Source organism: Vigna radiata, chromosome 1 (assembly GCF_000741045.1).
Source record: "Vigna radiata var. radiata cultivar VC1973A chromosome 1, Vradiata_ver6, whole genome shotgun sequence".
Lineage (NCBI taxonomy): Eukaryota > Viridiplantae > Streptophyta > Magnoliopsida > Fabales > Fabaceae > Vigna > Vigna radiata.
Window position 1 is genome coordinate 21,332,749 of NC_028351.1, and position 18,032 is coordinate 21,350,780.

At 26.8% G+C, this 18,032-nt stretch overlaps 3 protein-coding genes across 3 annotated transcripts in view; 1 reads left to right on the forward strand and 2 right to left on the reverse strand.

Moving 5' to 3' along the window:
* Positions 1-11,149: 11,149 nt before the first annotated feature.
* Positions 11,150-13,293, forward strand: LOC106759190 (scarecrow-like protein 23). Its single transcript, XM_014642232.2, has one exon. It carries the CDS (start codon positions 11,150-11,152, stop codon positions 12,608-12,610), a length of 1,461 nt encoding a protein of 486 aa, XP_014497718.1. The 3' UTR covers positions 12,611-13,293.
* A 689-nt stretch (positions 13,294-13,982) lies between these two features.
* Positions 13,983-18,032, reverse strand: part of LOC106771584 (dnaJ homolog subfamily C member 2) — a 6,097-nt gene continuing 2,047 nt past the window's right edge. The window contains exon 2 of the mRNA XM_014657579.2: positions 13,983-14,268. The gene's annotated coding sequence lies outside the window, so the exon portion shown is untranslated. The remainder of the gene's footprint in view (positions 14,269-18,032) is intronic.
* LOC106771593 (30S ribosomal protein S16-2, chloroplastic/mitochondrial) lies at positions 14,242-15,355 on the reverse strand. Its single transcript, XM_014657591.2, has 3 exons — positions 14,905-15,355; positions 14,718-14,763; positions 14,242-14,626 (listed from the first exon to the last, which is right to left on the reverse strand). Exons 1-3 carry the CDS (start codon positions 15,035-15,037, stop codon positions 14,404-14,406), a joined length of 402 nt encoding a protein of 133 aa, XP_014513077.1. The 5' UTR covers positions 15,038-15,355; the 3' UTR covers positions 14,242-14,403.

The following is an 18,032-nucleotide window of genomic DNA, read 5'->3' on the forward strand; positions in this document are numbered from 1 at the left end:
TTTTTTAAACCAAAATTAATTAAAACTAATCAAAGAATACAAATTTAATAACATATTAACATTGTCACCTAAATCATTACGACATTTTAAGACTTTTACTTAGATTATATTGAGTATCGAAGACTGATATACTATATAATCCAAAAATGATATCGAATTATGTTATATTTACATAATATTATTTCGATCAATATCATATATGACCGAGGTTATCTTAGAATGAATAAAATATCATCATTTTGACTCATGCCAACAAGGATTAACTATAATTATAGAAATTAACATATAAATCATATTAGCGAAATCCTAAATAAATTAAAGAAGGTAATCGGGTATATAATTTATGTCTAATCAAGTAAAAACTCATAAATATGATATAAATAACGATGCTCATGAAATAATGAGATAATTAATTATGTATTCATTATAGTTTTTATTACCATCTTGACTATTTACTCAACTTGAACGTTGTAATATTTTTTGTAGAGATGTTCCCTCTATTGGACTACATCTACACTTACAAGCAAGCACCTCATAATTCATGGACATGGAGAAAAAGTGTTTTAAATGGAAGATCTAGAATGTAAGAGAGTTTCTTGTGGAATTTTTACACTATGATTTTGGTCATATAAAAAAAAAAACATTTGTTTAAAAATTAAAATGAAGTTTAGCCTAAGTTTAAGGATGAACATTACTTCGCACAAAATTGTTGAACAACATTTTTCTTTTTGTATAATCTTAGTTTGATTTACTTTTCATTTCACAAAAATAAAAATGAATAATAATAATTTGACACTTTTTTACATTTAAGTGACATGCAATGGCTCTCTCAATTTTTTTTAATCAATCATGTTACACCAATTTATAAATCACTGATATATTACCATATCAAATGAATGGATTTCTCATCCTGACATATCAAAGTACGAGTTCTCAATAAAAGTATACCAATTTTGTTCAGAATAAAAAATGGACAATTTTTTTCATTGAGTGTATTTTTTTTCTCGAATTAATAAAATGGACAATTTCTTTTTAAAAAGTAAACATATAAATAAGTTGTACTAACTTGGCACGTTGTGAAAAAGTCACAATACAATTTTAGTATAAAATATTTTTAAGTTGAAGTGATTTTAATATAATGTAATTTTAGTTCAATTTTAATATAACTTATGTGAATATGATAAGGCTTTAACTTATAATACTTTAAATTAAAATGGTCTCATTTGACATGATTTTTTTACAATAAAATCGTAATCATATCACATGGACACAATTAATCCATATTTATAACTTTTTTAAAATTCACATATTTACAAAACATCACAATACTTTGATTAAAAAAGAAAAAACCCAACCAAGGAAATGGACCCTTCATGTACGAAATTAAGATAATCTAGCAAAAAGTGAATGGGTCAGGTAATATAGGAAATATTAATTTTAAAAAATATATAAATTATTTATTCTCATGTTACTATTTTGAAAGTTTTTTAACTTGTTGTAAATTATTTTTTTCAGATTTAGTAAAACATCATTATTAACTATCTTATTTTTTCATATATATTTCAATTGTTCTAAATTTAATATATTTTTAATAGTTACACTTAAACATATTTGTTAAAGAAAAAATAATATGATAAAATAAAAGAGGTGAATTGTGTTTTTTCTTTACTTTTATTTTTAATTATGTCACTTTAAAGATGTATTATACTCAATTAAAAACCTTTTTCTTAAAAAAATATGGAAGAGACAGATTATTTCTTTTTTATAGAGTGAAATATGAATAATTGAATAATGTGAGAGAAGTATAAAAAAATGAAATTGTTTAAATTAGAAAAAAAAATCAATTCAATTAACGAGATAAAATAAGATATATAATAGATTTAGTTAAATTTTAAGTCTTTATAAATTTGGATATTTAAAATTAATTTTTTTACTAAATCTTTTTATTTTTATTGACTATTCAATTTTTTTTCAATTGAATTTTCATCACTTATTTTATTAACTAGGTTAATTTTTTTTATTATTTTGTTTACTTGTTCAAATATTAAAAAAAAAATGAAATATGGAGTGTTGTGATTATTTTTAAATAATAATACTATTAATAGAAAACAACCAGTGACTTTTTTTTCATTTAAAATGATAACGATGTCTTCATCTTGATTTGTGACTTCCATCTTAATACTTATAACAACCAAGACATTTGTCGTTACTTATTGCTTTAAATTATTCAATATCATTTTAAATTAATCATAAATCTTTATACTTTTTACCAACCGAATTAAGTAAATCACATCACTCAATTAGTGAAAAATTGAAAAACAAAAACAATTAAAAAATATAAAAATTGAATACTAAAATACCCAAAATGTTTAATCAGGACTTAATTAAAAATATTTAAATTTATAAAAAAACTTAAAACTTAATTAAATCTATGTAATAATATAAAAAATTTAAATTATTATAATAATATTTTTAAAAAATATTATATAACAATAAAACAACACTTTTGTGTCCAAAAAAATATTTGACTCCCCTACTAACTTAAAAAATTTACGTTGACTTTTTTATCATCGTATTTTGTATAATTTTGTATATTTTTCGCTCTTTCAACTTTTTAAAAATTTATAGCGATATTTTAACTGAAAACCGTATTTCTTTTCTTTCTTTTTATTTCAACGAACCAAAAAGAATACTTATTCAGTTAAAATTTGTTCTATTTTATTTCGATAAATATAAAGTTATTAGAGAATAATATCACATAATCTCTAAATTATTTATTTTGTTCTTTATCGGAATGAACATATAATTTAACATTTTTTGTAATAATTATATTGGTTTACAGAAGGTACTTTGACAAATATATAATTAGTTAGAATGACGTCAGAAATAAAACAATGCAAAATAATGCTTTGATACTAATGGATTAAACAAAACAAAAAATGGTAATGTAGTTATATCTATATATATAGTTAAGAGAAATAAAGAAAGTAACATAATAGATGATGTGGTGCAGAAAGAAAGCAATTTGAATATTTTTTTCAATGATGTATTGAAGCTGTGGTGTAATGAAACTATGATATTAAAGAAAGTTTAAAATGAAAGTAGCAAAACTAAATAATTAAATGTCTTTTCATGCAAATATCACAACTATATTGTTTTTTAACATTTCTTAAGAAATGGGTTAATACATAGTATTTCACTCCTCTTACTCATCCTTTAATACAAAGTGTAAGCCTTATTATTAAGTCATAAAAGGGGAGTTTCACACAAAACTCAATCTTAATGCAACTTGTTAAATGATAATGGAAAATAATAGTTTATGAAATGACGTTGTCATTGAACAATAATTACTTTTTTTATATGAATTTTAAATAATTAATAAACATGAGTGATTGTGAATATCACTGGTTAAAAGATCATAAAAAAAGTTTAATTAAATTTTAATTTTTTATAATTTTAGATATTTTTATTTATTTTTTTCTCAAATTGTTTAGTATATTGAAATTTAAAAACTTATATTTTTAATTGATTTTTTTATGGTAATATCCATTTCTTATTATTACGATCTTTATTCGCGAATATTGGTATGTACGATTTTTTTTTTTTTACATCTCTAAATATTACTTTTTAGATTAAGTGGATTAAATATGTTAAATCATATTAAAAAAAGAGTATAGGTTAATCCATCCTCAATCATATCATTATTTTCTTATCTATTCTTATTGGTGAATAATATTTTGTTTTGAATTCAACACTTAAATTTAATGTGTTCATGTAATAGGTTTCGATATATGTTTTAATATTTCTTAAACATCTTTAAGATATATGTAATTTTCTTAAGTTTCAAAATATTTCTATAACTTCCAGAAATTACAAGACATGATATATGAAGTAGAAGAATTGATTAAAAAATTAGTGAGATAAATTAAATTTAAAGCATCCAAGCTTACGAGACAAAAAAATAAATAAAAATAAAATAATGGCACATGTAGAATGAAGACAGATTCTCCTTTTTCTTTTGTTTTTTATATTAAAATTAAGAGTATAGGTACGATGCCGAAAATACTAGGAAGGTGCATGATGTGACAATTACATATTAAGATTTAAGAGTAAAGTTTTTGAAAGAAGGCTACGAACCCTAACTTTGGCTGATTCTATGATTTTTCATTTTCTTATGTAATGAAAGAACACTGAACTCTTTGTTCTTATTAGGCTACTAATAACGTTCAATATGTCACATTTTATATATTCCACAAATAATAAATGCTACCATCTATTATTATATTATTTAATATTTTAATTGCATAATCTTAAATTACCTCATCGTCCTAGATATTAGTTTTAGGTTTTAAAGTTTTACTTTATTAGGATGGAGGGTGAAATGTTTATTTAAAATAATTTTTTTATTATCTATTTTAATGTTATATATATTTTTATTTGGATAATATGTTTTCTACTTAATTGGTGATATTTGTTAAAAGTGTTTCAATAATAAAATCAGTTTGAATTTAATATGTTAAACGATTAATGTTTTAATAAATGAATAGCAAAATAATATCAACATTCATAGATTTAAATTTTATTTTATTTATAGTTTTTTTTATAAGCTTAGATCCACACAATAACGTCTAATTCTATTTAACCTAATTATTAAGTTGTTTAAATTAACTAGATGTTTGATTAATTCTTATCCAGATCTATTGATATGTTTCATATTTGGACGGTTAGTTATATTATTTCAATTGCTATGGTCTTTTCAGTATATACAGTGCATGTGTCTCTCAATCCTTAAGTTTGGGTAAAGATCACAAGCAAATGATCGTTGACAATGGATGAATGTGTTGCTTTACAATTGACACCGAATGCGAAACACCACGTGTTTTTTGTTGTCAAATGGTGCGAGACATGATAGTTACGGAAAGGGGTATCTTTTGATAAAAAAATGTGTATAAACACTCTCTTCACCTTTCAGAGACGGATTTTGGATGCGGGATCTCCAATCAATCAAATCTAGAGTTTATTTTTTCATTCTTTCCATTATTTTCACAATGATTATGGTGAACTAAATCTCCATTGTTGTTGGGGAATTGATGTAATTTTTGGAAACTCTCATGTATTGAATTGTTGCCTTATTCGTATGCTTTTATTCATTAATTGTTAGGGTTTTTCCTCCATTATATTTGCGTGTTTTGTTTAAGACATTATTCAATAGCATAATCTTTGATTCTATCTATATGGACACATATGGGTAAGTTTAGACATGAAGAAATTCTCTTGGTAACAATATTGCCTAGACATAGGGATAGGAGGACCAATTGCCTTAAGTTTTTGTGCGAATTATGTAATGCATGATCAATTGTTAGGGAAACTATACATAGTAAATTAGTAATTAGGAGTAGTCTCTTTTACCAAGATAATAATATTTAGCATTGACATCTCTTTAGAAGACTCCTCTAGTCGGGAGGTTAGACGACATGTTGATGACGCCTTTACATCATTCTTATAGCTCGAGTCATCATCCAAAGACTAGGGGTCGTCCAAGCAGGGCTTAACATTTATAAATAACGTCACGAAATCTGTTCAAGCTACTAATAAAGGTTCAATCAGGGACCAGAGTCAGAAGGAGACCATAAGGAAATGAGTGACCAAACAGTTAAGGAAATTCATGTTAACATCCCTACCAAAGGAGATGAACTGAATTTTCCAAAAGTATTTGGATATGAGTGGGTCGCACACATGGTTCACAAGTATGTTACCATTTCAGATGAAGTAACGACATAGTAGACCTTGTCTAACTGAACTTTTATCCTGAAGAATGATAGATGATGATATCATGTATTTTCGCATATACCATGTCACAACAACAAGAAATCGAAACTAGATTTCTTTCTCATTTATTTTTACTTTTTCATATACTTGTTTAAAAGCATGTAAAAAAGTAGTTAAGAGTGAATGATTTTTTTTTAAACTTTCATTGATGAAATAGCATAATTTATGATATACAATCGATTTACTAACCGTTTTTGATATACACATTTTTTTCTAATTTTATATTTATTAATATAAATAATTTTATAATTATTTTTTTAACATTTAATTAACTATCTATAATAAAAACCTATTTTGAACAAAAAAAATTACACATACTAAAATTATAAAAGTTATTTACTATATACAAATTTTTTTTAATGATTATAATAACAAATAAATTTTGTTGTTGTCATCGACTAGTAAATTTTAAAGGAAATTATAGATTTTATTTTTTAATTTTCATGTTTTTGTCCTCTCTATCTGTCCTGAATGATTTATCACACTTTATTTTCACGCGTAGCTATATTTATATTTGTATCTCTATTTATTTATATTTGCATATCATAAGAAATTAAAATAGACGTTAGTGATTGATACCTGCAACTCTAAATAGTCATTATCATATACAATCAAATTTTGATGACCTAATTACATTCAATACAAACATTAAATTACTCGTTCTACAGTATTTATTATACAATTTTGATAATTAATTAATATTAGTATGACAAAAAAAAAAAATCCTTGAAATTTCATTTTATAAGACTAATCCTTCAAATCCATTTGTGGGTAAAATAGTAGTTTGAGCATTTTTTTTTATATAATTTAGTGTGGCAATTGCATTTTAGAAATAAATTGGATAAATAGATTTTAGGATGAATAAATTTAGGTTCAAATGGATAAAAGGTTCGATTATGTTTTTAAAAAATTTATCTATACACGATTCGACTGAAATTTTACTGTGTTATCAAATTTTGTTGAAATTCAGTAAAAGGGTATGTTTAAATTCTTAATTTTATTTTTTATATGATATTTTTAAAAAGTTTAGAAATAATTCCTTAAAAAATGGATAATGGTGTAACACAGGAATGATATGATTGATAAAGAACAAGTGGTGGTTAACAATGTCAAAATAATAAAACTTCTTATCATAATAATAGATCTGAAAGATAACATCACTTAACTATTCCAACTACAACACTTATTATTAAACCATATTAAGTTGAACACCTGTTATATTATTTTAATTTAAACTTCAAATAGTGTAGTTTTATAGGGTAGCCTCATCTGGAGTAGTTCATTCAATTTATTTGTGTTATCAAAGAAAGAAATTGTGTTATCAAATTATGGATTTAAAATTAAATTTTATGTTATTTTTCTTTAAAAATTTGGAGACAAAAATAAGAAGATTTGAAGATAAAATGTGAACATTCAATAGATAAAAATATATTTTAATATAAAATGTAATTAGTCAAAATGAAATTAAAATAAAATTTAGATGGTTATTTTTTAAATAAAATATAATTAATAGAAAAGGTTATTTTTTAAGTAAAAAATAATTAATAAGTGTAATTATATGTTTTATTAATTTTTTGTGTAGGTAAAATTAGTCTTTGGTTCAAATATAAATTACAAGACAATTTTTTTTTTTATAAAACCCAGAAAGTCAAGCCAAAAGATCAAGTATGTAGTCTCTTAAATCTATATCTCATTCAAACCAAAAGCAAAATGAATAGTGCAATAAAAATATACAATTAGTAAGGATATAGATACACAATGCATGGGAATAGGTTCCTGAAAACTATAACCGATTCCTTTTCATATTATATGCGTTCAGAATCAATTCTTACAAAGAACAGAAGTTCTTCTATGTTTACGAGCCACACGCTTATCTCTAAATTTTCTGTTCAAATATTTTTTTGGAGCGAGAATTGAAAAAAAATGATTGAATTGAAAATATTAATGATTTTATTAATTCGTTTTTATTAAAATGAAAACATAATCAAATAAAAACGAATTAATAAAATCATTAATATTTTCAATTCAATCATTAATATAAATCATAAAATTTAATTAAATTTTAAATTTAAAAAAAGAATTTCTCTAAGGGTTTAATTTTAGAAATTCGTTTCAAACTTTTAAAAATGCTGATTCTACTCTTACATTTTAGGTTGTAATAATTTAAACTCAAAATCTTATTTTAGTGCTACTCAAGTTTTCACTCAAATTAGGGTGGTTGGCATTGGAATTTAAGTGTAAGTTGGAACTTCATATTTTATGTATAAATGACACATTGAATGACAGATAAATATTCCATTTTATCTGTTTTGTTGGTTCGTAGTACATTGATCATTTTCACTCTCATAAATTAATCAATCTTCTAATGAATATTATATGATATATTTCAAATTCTTCCTAATAAAAAGAACAAAGTTAATTATTTTCGTGGGCACTATTTGGTACCACAACCAACACGAGAGTTAAGAAATTAACAATGGTTGAGTAGCAAATGATGGGTGGTAATGTATGAAATATTAAAAATCAAGTGTGGCAACAGGCAAATAAGAAATGTTATTGGAAGAAAAATCAGAAATTTCTATATTTAAATATCTATTAATCCATTATAATTTAAAGAAACATGACCCATTGAAAGGGAGAATATTCGCACGTACATGGATAATTGAATTGGCTTATAGGGCTAAGGATTTTGTCCTTTCCTTTTACCAAAAGTTTGATATGCACCACCCTAACCATCTTACTTCTCATTCTCATTCTTTATAAATGCCATAATACCTAATTTATGCAGAAATATGTGCTGGACAGAAATTTAAGGTGTGATTTTGACGTTTTAATGATGTTTAAATTTAACTTTTCATTTAATGTTGTTACAATCAAAGTTCTTTTCATATAACAACAAACATAGAACAACAGAAAATTTAAATTGGTAAAAGTTAAGTTACATTACACCATATTTGACTTGTTTGGTTCAGTTGCGTAAGCTATTATGTTTAATTAAGAGTTCCTATAATCTGAAGTGTGTGCTGTAACTTTCACGTCTTGGATTTTTTTGTAAGAACGTACTTTTTGATATTGCGTAAGCTCAGTTAGAATCTCCTTTTCCACTGGCCAAACAAATCGCAGGAGACAACTTCAAACCATTAAACTAAAAGGGTACAAAGAATATACTCCAATTCTTCATTTCATATTCTGCAACTTCCCATTCTAAATTTCTCATAACTCCACCAAACTCTGTTCATACATTCATCATCTTTTGTTTCCTTTCGATGCTGCTAAAATCCTTTGTTTTCTTTTCCCTACTTTTGATTCCACTCACTCTTACTAATAATGTAGTTATTTATCACATCATTATTCATAATATTAACTAACATCTCAAGTTTATGACTAACTCAGTGTGGATTGCTTGATTTGCTAAAACTCTCTAGGAGTGTAAGTGTATAATATTTACCAAGTTTTTTCAAGGAGAGATACCGAATAAATTTTAAATTAATCATATAAAAAATTAAAACATTATTTTTAACTTAAAATTTTAAGATAATAAATACACAATTAAGTGTAGGATTCAGAATTAAACTCTAGAGAGTCGTCCAAAGTCTAAATTTATTCTGAAATTGAAGTACTAGATCAAATGAATTGTTCAAACTCTTTGGAGGTAACTCCAATGCCAAAGTTAGCTTAAAATTAATGATATAATAAATACAAATCACATACTTCATCATTTCAAATTTCTATATAAACACGTTTTAGAAAGGATTTTTAATTAAGGTTAACCTAATCACAATCTAAATATGAATAATCATATTTTATCTATAAATTAATCAACATTAAAATTAATATAGTCTAAATGATAATCAATCGATTTATTATATGACTGGTCAAATATACTAATAACTTGTTAGATAATTAAAAATATGATTGACCGCGTTTAGTTTGTGACTAACTCGAGAATCATATAATACATAAACATATATTTTTCTACACATTATTTATTCTATTTATTTTTATTTAATATGAAACCTCCAATTCACATTAAATTCTAACACAGTTTAACATCTAAACATTTTAATTGTTTTGAATTTAAAATAATTTTGAAGGGAGAAAATAAATGCTACGTAAAGGCACTTATTGTTCTGTATAGACTAAGATAGGATGGTTATGCTTGGTTTCGTTTCTAGTGTGAAAAGAAGACGAGCTAGAAAATAGGATATTAATTTAAAATGATTTAGCTGAATAGAAACTGAAGTGATTTGATTAAATGACAAGATAGTGAGATATAAGGAATGTGATTTAAGATTTGAAATAGTTATTAAATTAAATTAAATTCAAAAATAAAGTTATGAATTGAAAATTAAATGCTTAATACACGACATGAATTACAACACATTAATTTAATAAGACAGACAATGACTTCTTGAACTCTTATTGAAGATTTTTTTTTTTCAGACTTAGTTACTTATTTAATCTATGATATAATACAATTTTTAATTTATAATCTTTAAAGTTAAAACAATCTATTTTAATCCTTATAATTAACTTTAGTTCTAATACATGTTATTTTATTTTCTCTTAATTTTTATTAATATATACGATTTAAAAGAAGTACTTAAGTATAAAGATTAAAAATTGACACGCAGGACCACACAATATAATTTTATTTAAATCTATTTATTTACTTGTAGTCATTAGAAAGATTCGAATTGTCTTGTTTTCTTTAATGAAAGATTAAAAACACATTATTGTTTTTATTAAATTTAATAACTAAAATTGAAATAGACAAAAACAAAAGTTTACTTTGGTCAAATCGTCATGGCAATTAAAACAATCTCGCCACTAATACGGAACCAATAATAAAGGGACACCATAATAATAATAATAATAATAATAATAATAATAATAATAATAATAATAATAATAATAATAATAATAATAATAGTAATAATAATAATAGTAGTAGTAATCTGTTTAAATATTTGTGACAGTAGACATTATTTAATATTTTATTAACACGTTTCTTTATTAATTAAAATTATAAATCAGAATCATTAAAAAATATGGTTTATCATGTCAAATTTCATGGTTATTGGTAAATTTTAATTATTAAAAACATATTCTTCAAAAAAAAAAAGGATTTTTAATCTTTAATTATCACTTTTATTAATTTATTTTAAACTTTCAACCCCAATTACTTCTTGAAGGTGCCTTCTAATAGAAACTATCTAGTTGTTTAGCTATTTTCATTCAACACTAAGTTGTCTATAAATAGAGTACTCCAACTTAGTTTCTACCAAGTTCTACCTTAACTTTTTCTTCATCATTAGTGATGGATTATGAAGAATTTGATTTCTCGTTTGGTTCTCCTTATATGAACCAACTCCATGAGTGTTGCTTAGAAAATGCATTCCCATTTCAAACAGAAGATATATCATCACCAAATACCATAATGGATGAAATGTTTGGTGAAGAGTCTGTGGAGGGCTTGCTTCTGCAACACCCAAACAACCAGGACTTTGGTTTCATGAATCACAATGATCCACCAGAGATTGAATTCTGTGATGGATTTGGCTCTAGCCCTGAGGAAAATGTGCATGTTTCAATGGAAGAAGAAGAAGGGGATTGTTATTTGAAGGGAATCCAAGCAGAGCTGATGGAACAGACTAGTTTAGCTGATCTTTTGCTAACAGGAGCTGAAGCTGTTGAAGCACAAAACTGGGAACTTGCTACAGACATAATTGAGAAACTCAACAATGCATCATCTTTGGAAAAGGGTGATGGTTTGTTGAACAGGTTGGCTTTTTTCTTTGCTCAGGGTCTGTATTATAAAAGTACAAATGAACCTGAACTGTTGTTGCAGCGTGGTGCTGTTTCTACACACAGAGATGCTTTCTGTGTGTTTCAGGTTCTCCAAGAACTATCTCCCTATGTGAAATTTGCTCATTTCACGGCAAACCAAGCAATCTTAGAAGCCACAGAAGGTGTTGAGAATGTTCACATCATTGATTTTGACATCATGGAGGGAATCCAGTGGCCACCCTTGATGGTTGATCTTGCAATGAGGAAAAACAGTACTACTTCCCTTAGAGTATCAGCGATCACAGTGGACGAGAGAGGTGCTGCTTCTGCTGAACAAACAGGAAGAAGGCTGAAAGAGTTTGCAGCTTCTATAAACTTTCCATTTATGTTTGATCAAATGATGATGGAAAGAGAAGAAGATATTGAAGGAATTGAAGTTGGTGAAACAGTGATAGTGAACTGTATGATAGACCAGTGGATGCCTAATAGGAGCTTCTCAGTGGTGAAAACATTTTTGGATGGTGTGAGGAAACTGTGGCCGAGGCTTGTGGTTTTGGTGGAAGAAGAACTGTTTAATTTTTCAAGGCTGAAATCTATGTCCTTTGTGGAGTTCTTCTGTGAGGCTTTGCATCACTACAGTGCAGTTTGTGATTCACTTGGTAGTAGTGTGTGGGGTAGCCACAAGATGGAGTCGAGGCTGATAGAGAAAGAGATTTTGGGCCTCAGAATATTGGACAGTGTGAGACAGTTTCCTTGTGAGAAAAAGGAGAGAAAGGTTTGGGAAGAAGGGTTTTATTCCTTGAAAGGGTTTGAATGTGTTCCTATGAGTAGTTGTAATATTTCACAAGCCAAGTTCTTGGTGAGCCTCTTTGGTGGGGGGTATTGGGTCCAATTCGAGAAGGGTAGGTTGGCCTTGTGTTGGAAGTCACGGCCTTTGACTGTGGCTTCAATGTGGGTACCCAAGGATTATTCCAGTCACAAACTCAAATAGATTTGTTCTTTTTTTTTTTTTTTCTTTTCAATTTTTACTTTGGAGATGTTATACTTATTAAGTACCTTTCATATTTTTGTGAAAATTTCCAGTATTTTTTCTATACATTTTGATTTAATAGATAATTTCTCTATAGATGATTAGTTACTGTAAAATTTTGAAAATTCGTAAAACTTCTTTTTCAAAATTTTCTATAAAAATATTCACAATAGTTTTTTAATGTAAAAAATATGGTAATTTTTCTTGTAAATGAATAATTTTGAAAACTCGTTCCTTGACCTTTCAATGACCTTTTCTCCCATCACCTACACCATTTTATCATCGTCTTCTTTGATGATATACTTGTTTATAGCTCCACCTTGAAAGATCACACTTTCCACCAAGAGATTGCCTTCAAGTTGCTGCTTGATAATAAATTCCATCTCAAGGGTTCAAAATGTCACATTGGATAACGATCGATTTAGTATTTGGGAGCATGTCATATCTGTGTATTATGCAGAAAAATTCTCAACTTTTGGCACTTCCCTCCACCTCAAATTAGATTTGGGTTGTCAAAGAAGATAAATATTATTCTTGCTAAAATATTTTCATAAAAATATGTCAATAATCAGGATTTTTTCCATTCCTATTGCTTATTTCTATCCTCATTTTTTTTGTAAGATGTATTAAGAAACTTGTACAAAATAAATTGAANCAATATAAACAGACTAATAATCACATTAAAAAATTTATTTGAATGACAAGNTGTCGGTCAGATGTAATATGCTAAACAGATCAGGCTTTAAATGACAATTGTTATTTTGGTTGACTAAAATTAAGATCTGAATTGAACAGTTCAATTCATGGACTTTAATAAAAGAAGTATGAATTAATAGTAATGTAGAAGGATAGTACACTGGACAAGTTTCAGAGTAGTGCTTGAACTCATCCCTTATTTTATATATTGTTTGTAGTCATTAACAATGATTATTCAGACAAATGAATTTCATACATCTACCACACTTTTATTTACAAAACATTACAAATGGTTCCAAATACAAAGCATGGGAGGTTAGTGTAATTTTCTACGAGAAACACACCAGCTATCAGAAAAGACTACCATCAACATAAAATGTCCAAACTTCTCATCTTACCAAACCAACATAACTTTCTCAGGAATTAGCAATATTTGAAACTATTTGTACAAGTAACAGGCCAATTTCCAAAAGTAATAAAAGATTCAAAACCTCTATGTAGCAGAAAGTATTTGACCAAAGTTCCACAAACTAAACTATGAAAATGATTAGCCTATGAGAAACCTGGATCCTAACATCCAAACCAGTCAACATAAATGAACAAAGAGAAAGAGCTCAGAGATGGGGTACAAGTACAATTCTGCTTCACCAAGCAAAACACATGTAATTGAAAAGCTAAATCAACAAGAAAACCAGCTAAGTTCCAAGTTCCAAGAGTCAATATCAAATATCTATTTTCCACTATAAGAGATTCCAAATACATATGTTCTTCAGATCAATGCATTTCATAAAGTTACACGAACAGAATTTAAGTATTACTCGTAGGATGAGTATTACCGATACGAAGGTGCAAAGAATGCCTCATCAAAGCCAAAAACAATATAAATCATAACAAAATTAAACAAAAAAAATGATCCTGGGGAGATTTATTAACATTTCAAAAATCAATACTCCAAATAAATTAAATGCACAAATTTATTAACATTTCAAAAATGCACGCCTAGCAGCTTTAAAAAGTTCCACAAAAACAAAAGTAGCAAACAAATCAGAGCAGTACCCCTAAAAAGGGTTTTCAGCAGCTTCATGTTCATGATCATTGTTCTTCTCATTAGCAGGCTTCTCTTGATTCAGCACACGCCCAGTTAGAGCATCGACAGGGCGAGTATCACGCAGTCCACCTTTACGTCCCATTGCCACCATAGGTGGTGGGGGCAGTACCCCAGCTCTGAATAGAAGCCGTTCCACAGGCTCTGAAGACTGAGCTCCAACAGAAAGCCAATACCTAAAGAAGAACAAATAAAAAAACAACAGTATCAGGAAAAAAAAATGACAAGAGCTTCCTCAAACTGGCATAGCAAGAAAGAATCACTTACTTCACCCTTTCGAAGTTGAGACCCATTCTCTTGCCACCATCTTGACCTGAGAGGAAACAACAAAATGATAACATCGATAAGAGGTACGAATCTAACTAATCACCTTTGGGCATTCAAAAAAACGTCATCTTTGGGAATGAATCAGAAAAAGAAAAAGAAAAGAGAAAAAAAGGGGAATTGTGAGAACCTGGTAAGGGATTGTAGTAACCGAGAACTTCAATGTGTTTGCCATCTCTGGGAGACCTGCTATCAGCAGCCATAACCCGATAGAAGGGTTTGTTCTTGCATCCGAATCGCGAGAGCCGAATCCTCACCACCATTTTCAGAGCCAAAGCAATAATACTAGGGTTTTGGTTCAGGGCATAGAAAAGCTTTAGTGGAGCGTGGGTTTTATATTCATGATCATGATTAACGCCAAGTAGCTTTGCTTTTATTTTAGAAAAACTGAGGAGATTGGAATTATTTTGACGAAGAAAAAAAATTGAAATGGGCAGACTTACGTTCGCTGGTGATGAGGAGAGTGAAGACGAAGATTATCTGATTTTTATAATAAATTAATCTCAGAAGATTAAATTAATATTAGTGGCACTCGAGTTTAGGATTCGGGCGAGTAACGGAAAGGAGAAAAGGTGTATCGAAGCGTGATTTGTTTTAGTCCATTTGGATTCCTTTATGGATAAAGACACTTATACAACATTTTTTGACAACGTTTAAACATCATCGTACGTGTCATTGTGTGATTGATTCATGGTAGTGTCAGTGTCATTTGGACCAACCACACAATGACATGTATGATTGATGTTCAAATGTTGTCAAAAAATATTGTCTATATATCATTACCTTTCATTTATTTTCTATCACTTCTCTTTGCCTCCTTCACTCACCCAATATCATCTTAAACCTAAACTTTCTTATCACTTCCCAATTTCTAAATTATACACCTTTTAGGACCTACATTCACATACACCTTTATTTAAGCATCTATTATTTTAAAAAACTAGGTTAAATATCTTTCTAAATATGTTTTTTTCTTAATTTTTAGAAAAATTAGAATTAATTTTCTTAAACTTTTAGTCTAATTTATTTTTTCAATTTTAAAATACGTGAATTTAGTTTTTTTAATTAAACTTTGTTAAATTTATTTAACATTTTAATATATTTCAAAATAATTTTTAAACTATTTATATTATTTGATACAATTTTTTTCGATGTTAATTATAAAATACGTTTAAAATTTTGAATAAATTTAACAAAATTTAATTAAAAATAATAAATTATACATATTCAAAAATAAAAAACTAAATTAATTCAAAATGAAAAAAAAATAATTTTAATTTTTATTATAAAAATTAAATAAATAAAAATATATTTAACCTAAAAAAATTCTCAAATTTTATTAAATTTTGTTATTATCCTCAAGTTATTTATAAGATATTAGTTTAATCTATATAAAGAATTAAAATCATTTCTAATTTCAAAATATATGACAATAAATTATAATTTATTTTATATAATGTTTAATTATAATTTTTGCTTGATGTTAGAGTAGAATTATAAAGTTAACTTAAGAGCAGAGAATGGAAGGAAAAATAATTCCGAGTTAAACTTCTTCAACTAATAAACAATCATAGATTAGAAAAAAACTTCATATTAAACTTCACTGTCGTTTTTCTTTTTCATTTGATGACTTTTGTATAGTCAGAAAGATCAGTATTTTAATTAAAGAGCTTGAGTGATATGCATAAGGATTTTAATTTGTCAAAAATGGAAAAATAGTTTTCAAGACAAGAGGTGTGGGTGAAACTGAATAAGTGGCATCTTTTAAGCTACCAAAAATATAGGGTAGAAAGTATTAGAGATGTTATTAGATAAAGTTGTACAACATAAGTTATGATAGAATAATGGGTCTTAATTTGGGTGTTTGAGAAAGCGTACCAATATTTATATGCGGAATATGTGAAAGGAGCCTTGTTTGTTCATCATAATGATTCCATTCCACTCATATATTCAAATTCTGCACTCAAATAATGTTTATGTCAAGTTAATTGTGGTAAAATATAAAATTTAAACATAAAATTAAGAATTATACTAAAAACACGCATAACACAAAAACATAAATATCATTAATATACATGTGAATAATAAAGGAAAAAACATCAAAAAATACAATTAATGTTGACGAACTCAAATGATAATTAAATTCTAAATAAATCAAATAAAAATATATAAATTTTATTTGTATATATAGTTATCTTTTGCTTTCTTCATCATAGTGGGTGAAGTTGTTTAAGTCACAAATGATGCTTATGCTTTTTTATGTACTTATGTGTGATTCTTTATAATGGATAACTAATTTAATATTATATTGTTATTTTTTAGAAATCATTAAAGGAGTTAAATCTTTTGCATTAGATTATGTTGAAACAAAAACATCAATCTTTATTTGAGAAAAGTCAAACTTGAATTCAACGTCTTCAAAAGAAATAAAAAATGATACTTTAAATTCATGTTTTTTTTTCTTGTGTTTGCAATTCATTGTTAACAAGAGTGAATTTTGGTGTTTGTTATTTTTTTCTTTGTAAAAAAGTATTATGAAAGTCATTTAAAATATTCAAGACTGATGTTTTTTATTTGTGGTTATTGAAGTAAAGTATATTGTATGATTATCCAATCAATTACAATTTGGATGATTAACTATAGTCTAGATGGTCAATTCAGAGTTTAAAAAGCAAATCAGCAAGCCCGACTAACCACCAAACACGTCAATCAGTCATGCACTAGCCTAGATGGTTCACCCCAACTTTGAGAGCAAACCAATGAGCCCAACCGACTACCAAACAGGTCAGTTGGTCATGCATCAACTAGGATGTCAAACATTGAATTGACTTTGATACCACTTGACCAATTTGAACAAACAAGAAATTGCTTATTGTTGACATTGAATCACCCCGAAACATAAAGTAAGGGATCCCTTGACTAAAATTGTTAGGATTTTGTGACAATATTGTATATGTGTTATCATGGTTGATGATATTTCCACAAAAAGGAGATTTATAGGTAGCGTGATACAAATAATTTTGAGTAAACAAATATCATAAACATATGTGAGATGATCAAAACAATTTGAATTGTTAAAATTATTAATAAAAAAAAACATAGATGTTTGTTGGTAAATTTCACAACGGATACAAAATAGTACTTTTAAACTAATAAAATTAATGATTTAGTATTTGGGAGCATGTCATATCTGTGTATTATGCAGAAAAATTCTCAACTTTTGGCACTTCCCTCCACCTCAAATTAGATTTGGGTTGT